Source organism: Phaseolus vulgaris, chromosome 8 (genome assembly GCF_000499845.2).
Source record: "Phaseolus vulgaris cultivar G19833 chromosome 8, P. vulgaris v2.0, whole genome shotgun sequence".
In the NCBI taxonomy this organism is placed as follows: Eukaryota; Viridiplantae; Streptophyta; class Magnoliopsida; order Fabales; family Fabaceae; genus Phaseolus; species Phaseolus vulgaris.
Window position 1 is genome coordinate 4,593,184 of NC_023752.2, and position 9,585 is coordinate 4,602,768.

At 31.7% G+C, this 9,585-nt stretch overlaps 1 protein-coding gene across 2 annotated transcripts; it reads left to right on the forward strand.

The window, feature by feature from the left end:
* Positions 1 to 3,640: 3,640 nt before the first annotated feature.
* Positions 3,641 to 8,527, forward strand: LOC137826506 (AP2-like ethylene-responsive transcription factor BBM1). Of its 2 annotated transcripts, XM_068632487.1 has the most exons (10): positions 3,641 to 3,786; positions 4,125 to 4,379; positions 4,584 to 5,124; positions 5,328 to 5,410; positions 5,587 to 5,595; positions 5,719 to 5,807; positions 6,129 to 6,202; positions 6,300 to 6,350; positions 6,663 to 6,739; positions 7,232 to 8,527. In XM_068632487.1, exons 2-10 carry the CDS (start codon positions 4,142 to 4,144, stop codon positions 8,146 to 8,148), a joined length of 2,079 nt encoding a protein of 692 aa, XP_068488588.1. In that variant the 5' UTR covers positions 3,641 to 3,786; positions 4,125 to 4,141; the 3' UTR covers positions 8,149 to 8,527. The 2 variants fall into 2 exon arrangements, with proteins under 2 accessions (XP_068488588.1, XP_068488587.1); XM_068632486.1 differs by lacking the exon at positions 3,641 to 3,786 and having other exon boundaries at positions 3,895 to 4,379.
* The last annotated feature ends 1,058 nt before the right edge of the window (positions 8,528 to 9,585 follow it).

The following is a 9,585-nucleotide window of genomic DNA, read 5'->3' on the forward strand; positions in this document are numbered from 1 at the left end:
CTTCAATAGTGGTAGAGTAGATCACACTGAAATCTTTGGTGCAAGTGAAATTTGGTCATGGGTACACTTCAAAGTTCGTAGGGTAAGTTTTTTTTTACTCTGATTGGTGTCTTGAGCCTTTGGTCTATATAAGATCTGTTAGAAAAATTTAGATGGTTTTTTTTGTATTTGTTGTCGTATGGTTTAGGTTGAGGTTGATCTGTATTAGGGTTGAGGTATCCCTGAAATATCTCTATTTATTGATTTTTTTTTGCCGATAAAATTAAGGATAATTTACTACATGATACCTGACTTGTGAACGATGACATTATATGATTATGTTGATTTACTTTTCACATTATTCAATGAATTGTGGATCTCTATTTTTTCTTATCACAAAAGATGGATAGTTGCAAGATTACTAATTAGTGAATAGTAATGTCACATAAAATGGCGGTGTATTGCCATGATTGTTGTATGACATTGTAATGGAAAAAAATATTTTTATATAAGTTTAGGAGTTTAAATTTTGTAAGATGTTTAAATGTGTGTAAGCCTTCTCAAAAATAAAATTGTTATAAAACACAACTTTAAAGTACAAATTTGCACAAGATCACTTATATTGATTATAGTAAAGGTCTTAATTAGAGAAGGTATTATTGAAACATACTAAGACACTTGTCTTGTTTTTTCATAATGTGTTCAGTATCATAATTAGGATTATATTTATTATGTCGATTTTTATTCAAGTAATTATTGTGTTGATAATCAATATTGTCAATTAACTGTAATAAGACTCAGACTCACATGCATTTCTAACTAATTTTTCTTTACTTATTCTGTCATTTATCATAACATTTATTATAATAGGACATATTTGGCTAAAACCTTCAAACCCATATAAGTACGTAACTCCTCCTATCCAAAATCTTAAGACAATGAGTTTGTAGATATTATTCCTTATATATCACTCAATTTTCTCATTTATACTTAATGTGAGACTTAGACTTATTTGAGTTTGTTACAAATATCTCAGAATATCTATACACATGCCTTTATTACAATTACAAACCAAACTAAGGGATACATTGGTTTACAAGTACAAATAAGAGTGAAGTATGACATTTGATGTCATGTATAAGATATAATGTACAACTATCCATGATTTTGGAGTTTATATTTTAACTTTGCATATTTTCTTGTATAAAAAAATGTAGACTGATTATGGAAAAATTAGTAAAAAGTAATAAGTACGTAAGGAGAACTTCATTTTCAATCAAACTCAAAATGTCTGTCTTATTAGTTTGAATTTGTTCTTCTATTAGTTCACGTGAGAGTGAAAACCATGTTTTCTCTTAACTACTTCAATTTGATGCTAAAGATAATTAACGACTCTCTTCTAATTGATATTTTTTTACGATCACTAGTTCAAGTGGATGAAACATTTTTATATAAAAAAGTACATATGAATCTTACTGTGATTTTTGCTATGATTTAAAGTAAAACAATTAATAATATTATTTATTAGTATTTTAAGAAACCTAAGAATACATGTCATATAACAAAATTGACTAGTGTAAAATATATATTTTTCATCATAAGTTTATCATAAGTTTATCAAGAGTGTGTATAGTTTCATATATGTATAATACGTTTGACATGTTGAAAAACTTCATGTGATGCTTCAATAAGGTAAAGTTCAAAAATATAGTGAATGCATGTAAATATTCCATAAAAATACATTTATTTAATATTAATAAAAAAATGAAAATGAAAATAAGAATAAAAATATAATTTTATAAGAATTCTATTTATAAAAAGAATTATTAACAGTAAATTTAAATTAATAATAATGAAAAGTTCGTAATTTATTTATTAAATTATTTATAAATATAATTTTTAATTAATTTTAAATTTATAGGTTGATTATTAATAATAAATTTAAATTAACAATAGTATTTAATTAATTTGTTTCAATTAATAAACATTTATTAATTTTTAAGATCATTTTAATTTAATAATAATAACAAATTTAAATTTTATTTAAACTGATAAAAAGTAATTTAATAATTCCTAATTAACTATAACAATAATAATAAAATTTAAATAATACAAACTAATAAAATTTAATAATTTTTATATTATTAATTTAAAAATATATTAAAATTTCTGAAATAAAAATTACTAAAAAAATAAATTATGTAACTGAATTTCTGTGTTATTTCAGTTGTCCACTGTGTAATTTGGTTTTGAATATTGAAATTATTTGACTACAAACATGATAATATGGTAAATACATACATTTAACATCCTAAAATATTAATATTTTTATTTTATTTTTTAATTCAAAATATTATTATATTATTATAAAAAGTTGTGAACTATGTGGTGTAAAAGAAAAGTTTTCCATCTGGAAAAGGAATTGAATAGAAATATTTGAGTATTGAAGTTAAAATTTGAAAAGCAAGTTAAGGTTCTGACTTATGATGGTGATAATAGGTCTGACATGAGGTGACTAATGTCCAAGTGGGCTTGAATAAATGGGTGTGGCGAGGGGCTGCGTGTGGTTTTTTGTCACGCTATTTTGTCAGAAAATTATTATTTCAACCATTCTTCTCTCCTCTCTTCTCCAACACAAACAAAACTATAATTCATAATCATTTCAACTCCAAACAAAAATCCTTCAATTTCTATCACTTTTTATTTCAGTAAAAGAATGTTTATCTGGTTTATGATCAATCACTTTCATGCATGTCTCTGGTTAACTTACTCTATTTTTTCAAGACTTTGTTTGATTTTGTGTTTGCTGATGAAGAACTGTTAGTTTGATTTTGTGTTTGCTGATGAAGAACTGTTAGTAACCAAATCAAAACCTACTTTGCAACTCATTGCATAATCTTCTTTTTCTATTCTCTCACAAAAATAGTATTTCACTGCATTTTGAACAGTTTGGACTGAAAAAACACTGCTGCATATAGGATATAGATGATAAATTAATTTATTGTTGCACATGTGACTTTTCTTTCTTAAACATTCTTATTTATGTGCAGTGAACATTATTATATGAGGTTTTTTTAATGGACTTTAGATTAAAATAACTCATTCATACAATAAATTTCATACATGATAACTAGATCAGTATCCGTACAGAAATATATTTTAATAAAATACATAGTTCAATTATGCACCAGACTGATCATTCATGTCCACACGTGTTTATGCATATGAACAATGAGTAGCTTATCTTTGAAAAAACTGCAATACTGCAAAAATCTAATCTTAGAACCATAGTTTAAGAACAGTCAAAAAAATCAAATTAACTTGTCAGAAAACCATTTTTATACAAATTTTCTTAAAAAAAGAAGTAAGAACTAAAACTTCTTATCACAGAATAAAACATTAACACTGTTAATACTAATACTATATTTCTTTAATAAAATGAGTTCATTTATTGATGTCTTTTGTATCTGTTCAAAAAAAATATTAATCAACAAATCAAAACTCATAATATCTAACTTTTCACTTTGTTAAGAAAAGGGTATCAGATATCACATCAGATATTTTTTTTTGGTTCATGAAACGTTGTGTGTGATGATGTGTCACAAGTCACAACTGATGAGAAAGGCTCTGAATGAAGACACCGAATCAGAAGAATGCATTATTTTGGAATGCCGAGAGAGCAACTAGGGTTGAGTTTGGAGTATTTATTACGAAACGGTTCTCGTGAATGTGTGTGTGTGAATGTATCTTTTCATTAGCCTTTGTCTACCAAACTGGTTCAAAGATTTTCAAAGTGCCCTAGAACATGTAAGACGCGTCTCATTTCTATTGTATGCGCGTGTGCGTGCAAATAAGCCAGAAAGAGAAAATTCAGAGTATATAAATATAGCTTAAATATACTATAAATGTTCTCTCATCTCTATGCTATAAATGTTTTTTTTCAATTTTTGAGCTCTTCAAGAATTTGACCCTTCTTCTCCTCCTCCTTCTTCTTTTTCTTCATACCCTTTTCATATAAAAACTATAAGCTGCTTCTTCCTCTTCATGCACAAACTTCTACTACTTTCACTCTCTCTATATATATCTAGTTCTAAGGAGTTTTCTGAAGATTTTCTGATCTCTCTGTGATATTCATTCAATATCAGGACTATTTTCTCCAAACATGGGGTCTATGAACTTGTTGGGGTTTTCTCTCTCCCCTCAAGAACACCCTTCTAGTCAAGATCACCCTCAACCGGCACCTTCTCGTTTTGGTTTCAACCCTGATGGAATCTCAAGCACTGATGTTGCAGGAGACTGTTTTGATCTCACTTCTGACTCAAGTCCTCATTTGCTCAACCTTCCTTCTTATGGCATATATGAAGCATTTCACAGAAACAACAGCATTCACACCACTCAAGGTTTTCACTCCTCTTTCATGAGTTCATATAACATATGTTGCTTTTCTTTGATTTTCCACAAGTGCATATACTAAAATGGAGGAAATACAAAACAAAAGCAAGTTCAATCTTCACATTTTGTGCTTATTCCTACCAAGGATTTGGTTTTTAGTTTTTCATTCATTTAGTCTTTTTTTCTTTTAATCTTTTGTTTTTATTTCTCAGATTGGAAGGAGAACTACAGCAGTCAAAACTTGCTACTGGGAACCTCATGCAGTAACCAAAACATGAACAACAATCAACATCAACAACAACAGCCAAAGCTTGAAAACTTTCTGGGTGGACATTCATTTGGAGAACATGACCAAACCTACGGTGGTAACTCATCCTCAACAGATTACATGTTTCCGACTCAGCCAGTAGCAACCAGTGGGGGCAGTACTACAAGCAATAATAGTATAGGGTTATCCATGATAAAGACATGGTTGAGGAACCAACCACCTCACTCAGAAAAAAACAATGAAAGTGCTGGGAACAGTGGTAGTGTGCAGACTCTATCACTTTCTATGAGTACTGGTTCACAATCTAGCACATCACTTCCCGTTCTCTCTGCAAGTGTGGAAAATGGAGAGAGTTCTTCAGATAACAAACAACCACCAACCACTGCTGCACTTGATACCACCCCAACAGGAGCCACTGAATCTGCACCCAGAAAGTCCATCGACACTTTTGGACAAAGAACTTCTATATACCGTGGTGTAACAAGGTTTTTTTTTTTATATACCCTAATAAAAGATATACATTTCTATATTTGAAGTTAGCTCTCCAAATCTTTCATTCCTGCTTCAAATCTCAGTTAAAAGGTTCCTTTAGTCAGTTTCATTGTTGTTGGAACAAGGTTTTTTTTTTTTTTTTCTCTTTTTGTATTTTTTATTTTGAAATGATGATGAAATTATTTATTAATTGAAGGCATAGGTGGACTGGGAGGTACGAGGCTCATCTGTGGGATAACAGCTGTAGAAGAGAGGGACAAACTCGCAAAGGAAGACAAGGTAAATGATCTACCATGTTCCTAAAATTTTATGCTTTTTTTTGTCAATGTTTTTTCTTTTGTCTTCCTTTGCCCTTTTGGTGTTTATAACTAACAGAGACACTGTCAATCTATGTTCCTCTCATCTCCACATCCACTATGGGATAATGGCTTTCTTCAACATACATGATCTTTTAGTTTACTTGGGTGAGTAGAAAAAGACACATTTCTTAATTTGTTGAATTATTACTATTTTTTTTTTTGCTAAAAGTAAGAAGAGAACCATAAAATTCGTTAACAGTGGTTATCATTTGTTGTCACTACTTTCAGGAGGTTATGACAAAGAAGAAAAGGCAGCTAGAGCCTATGATTTGGCAGCACTAAAATACTGGGGAACAACTACAACAACAAATTTTCCTGTATGCTGTCATTTCTTGATTTTGCTGGTCACTTCTTTTTTATTTTTTTTCCTGTTTAAGTTCAATAAATTAAGGTTGTTTGCACATATTGCTTTAGACAAAGTTTCTATTGGTATTAACGAACAACTTACGGAATTATACTACCAAGGGCACATTGTTTAGAGTGTGTCCCTGTACACTGAAAAAAGTTTCCTCATTTGATGGGATGTGTCTTTTCATGTGAGAAACTGTTATTTGTCTGATAATATACATGATCACTTGATGTAATCTTTCGACATGGAATTCTTATGTCTCCCTCAACAATCAATCAATGCATTTTAGATTAGCCACTATGAGAAAGAGGTGGAAGAGATGAAGCACATGACCAGACAAGAGTACGTTGCTTCTTTGAGAAGGTATTTGCAAGTTTCACTGCTAATCTAATACTGATTTGTTTACTTTTATTAATTTTTTAAACGATGTTATTGACAATAATAAATCACTTTGGTGCAGGAAGAGTAGTGGGTTCTCTCGCGGTGCATCCATTTATCGAGGAGTAACAAGGTATATAGTTGACTAGACTCTAACATGTACACAAAAACTAATTAGTGATGTTAGTTTTGTATTAGCCAACTATGTCATTTGAACTGTGTTTGTTGGAGTCTACTGATTTAAATTTAGAGAAAAAAAGTTTGTAAGATTAAAAAATTTACTCATTTTTATATGTAATATTTGATGGACAAGAAAAGAAAGACTTTATCTTGTATAAATAAAAATATCACACACACACACACACATATATATATATATATATATATATATATATATATATATATCCCAAATGATCTTCTGTTTATTTAAATGGTGTAATTGCAGACACCATCAACATGGTAGATGGCAAGCAAGGATTGGGAGAGTTGCAGGCAACAAGGATCTCTACTTGGGAACATTCAGTAAGCTTATATTTTAGATATTAATATCTTTTGCACAGAAAATTATTGAAGCTTATATGACACTTTTTCCTCACGTTTATCCAACTTAATCTATGATTGTATGAATATGATAATCCTATAAAGCAAAACATGAAGCTGGATACACACTACACTATGTGCATTTAGTTAGTTCTTTATTATATGCAGAAGTGAACTGTTAATACAATGAGAACCAACTAGATAGAAGAGAGTAGGTAAAAAGTGAGCACCACCTCGAAGCAATAAAACAACCTGGAGAAATTAAAGGCACATTTATTGTCATTCAGGTCACCAAATTTTAATATGATCTGCAGAATTATTAATTTCGTAAATTTAATGTGCATGTTTGATGATTTAGGTAATAAATTTCAGTTGTATTCATAAAGTGACGAAATCAAAGCCCTTGCAGTGCATGCATTTGTTCTAAAACCAGTGAAACTGCATCTATGTTTTTACTGATGATAAAATTTTCAGGCACTCAAGAAGAAGCAGCAGAGGCTTATGATGTTGCGGCCATCAAATTCCGCGGACTTAGTGCTGTTACAAACTTTGACATGAGCAGATATGATGTGAAGAGCATACTTGAGAGCACTACTTTGCCCATTGGTGGTGCTGCCAAGCGTTTGAAGGATATGGAACATGTGGAACTGAACGTGGAAGCTCGTAGAACAGACCAAGAAGATCATAGCAGCAACATCTTGAACAACTCTCACCTAACTCAGGGAATCAGTAATAACTATGCAGGAGGAACAACTCATCATCATAACTGGCACAACACTCTTTCATTTCACCAACCTCAACCTCAAGCTTGCACCACCATGCACTACCCTTATGGACAGAGACTATGGTGCAAGCAAGAACAACAAGACAATTCTGATACCTCTCACCCTTTGTCTTATCCTGATATTCATCAACTACAGCTAGGGAATAATGGCACGCACAACTTTTTTCACACAAGTTCCGCGTTGCACCCTATCATGAACATGGATTCTGGTTCCATTGACAACAGCTCTTCATCTAACTCGGTAGTTTATGATGGTTATGGAGGAGGTGGGGGCTATGTGATGCCTATGGGTGCTACTACTGTCGTTGCAAGTGATGGTGATCATAATCAAAGAGGCCATCATGGTTTTGGTGACAATGAGATGAAGGCACTTGGTTATGAAAGTGTTTATGGATCTAATGATGCTTATCATGCACATGCAAGGAACTTGTATTATCTTTCCCAACACCAATCATCTTCTGTGGATGCAGTGAAGGCTAGTGCATATGATCAAGGAGGTTCTGCATGCAACACTTGGGTTCCAACTGCTATTCCAACGCTTGCACCAAGGTCTACCAGTATGTCTCTATGCCATGCTGCTCCACCCTTCTCGTTATTGCATGAATAGGTGGAAAACCAGGGAGAAGTTTGAGTCACCAAGGTGATGATGGATGACAATGATGCATATATTTCTGACTTTCTTCTTCCTCTCCTATGAAGTTGTTAATTTGACAGTGTGCACCTTTTGAAAAATGAGAATATAGTGTTTCTTTCATCATCTCTAACTTGAAGATCCTTATTTCACTATAGGGTCTAAGTAATCTAGCTAGCCTCAAGTTTAGTCATGGCAGAACCATTTGCTGTGAATTTTGGTAATTAACCTGGAGAATATGTGGACAGATAGATCATTGGGATGCTTTTTATTTTCACTGTTTTTTTTTTAAATTCTGGAATAACAAGGATCATACAAAGGGTGGAGTTTTCATCAATGTATAAGCTTGTCCCTAGTTTTTCTTTAACAGAATTCTTTCTATACATTCTGCACCGCAATCACAAATTATGTTCACCTTCTACAAACATTCGATTCGTTTGCTTCATTTGACATATTATGAAAAATATTTTGCACCTTATATTACTATATATGGTCACTCACGAAAATATTACTTAAATTCTGAATGCCTTATATAATCTATATATCTTATATATAACGAACGTGTGTTGAAAACGTCTATGTTCTTGTTTAATTATTCGAAAATAGAGGAATGTCAAAATGATGCAATAAGAATAAAGTTAAACAACGAGTACAAATTAAAGTTGTAAGCACATGCCTATATGTATAGTTTTTTTACATGATTTGTTCCACCTTAATATAATTTTCAAATAATGATAAAAAAATAACAACTTAATTATTCGTAGTCCAAATGATTTAGGAAAAGAAAAGGGATGGTAGGCTGATAGTGAAGACAGAGAAAGAAACGAGACAGTCCAAAAACAATGTTGTCTAAAACCTTAGTTTATTGAAGGTTTGCATAGGTACAAGGCTGTTTTGGTGGTGGTCAATATCTTTTGTCCAGTGATTCAATCAATGAGAAAACAAGAAAGTGAATCTTAGTTTTTGATTTCCCCATTTTGCTCCTTGTTTGTTTGTGATTGTTGTGGTAGTGATGGTGATAAAAATATGAATGAATGAATATAATAAGAAGAGGTGAAGGGTAAAAGAAAATGGCATGAAAACAAGTGAAGGAAACAATGAGGGAAGGAAATCGATATTTATCGGAGAAATCAGCGGAGTACCCGTGCCTCCTCGGAAAGAAAACCTAATATTATTTTATGAATCATTTCTCTCTCTGAGCATCTGCTTCTTGCAGGATTGTTTTCACCCTTATCCATGCACAAACACTGCCCCTTCTTCACCAAAGAGATTTCCAAGAAAAGTGAACTTTGTTAAAGTGTTGTAGCATGTACTAGTGTAGTGGGTCTCAATCCTTTTCCTTACTTTTTGTTCCCATGCTTTATCTCTCTGTTCATACCTTTAACCCTACAGCAAATCATTTATCAGGGTTTT

Excerpts from the sequence above, each read along its gene's own strand:
- LOC137826506 (XM_068632487.1), top strand. The coding sequence starts at position 4,142 with ATGGGGTCTATGAACTTGTTGGGGTTTTCTCTCTCCCCTCAAGAACAC. Across the intron at positions 6,203-6,299 it reads TACGTTGCTTCTTTGAGAAG|GAAGAGTAGTGGGTTCTCTC; the intron begins GTATTTGCAAGT and ends ACTTTGGTGCAG. Across the intron at positions 6,351-6,662 it reads ATTTATCGAGGAGTAACAAG|ACACCATCAACATGGTAGAT; the intron begins GTATATAGTTGA and ends GTGTAATTGCAG.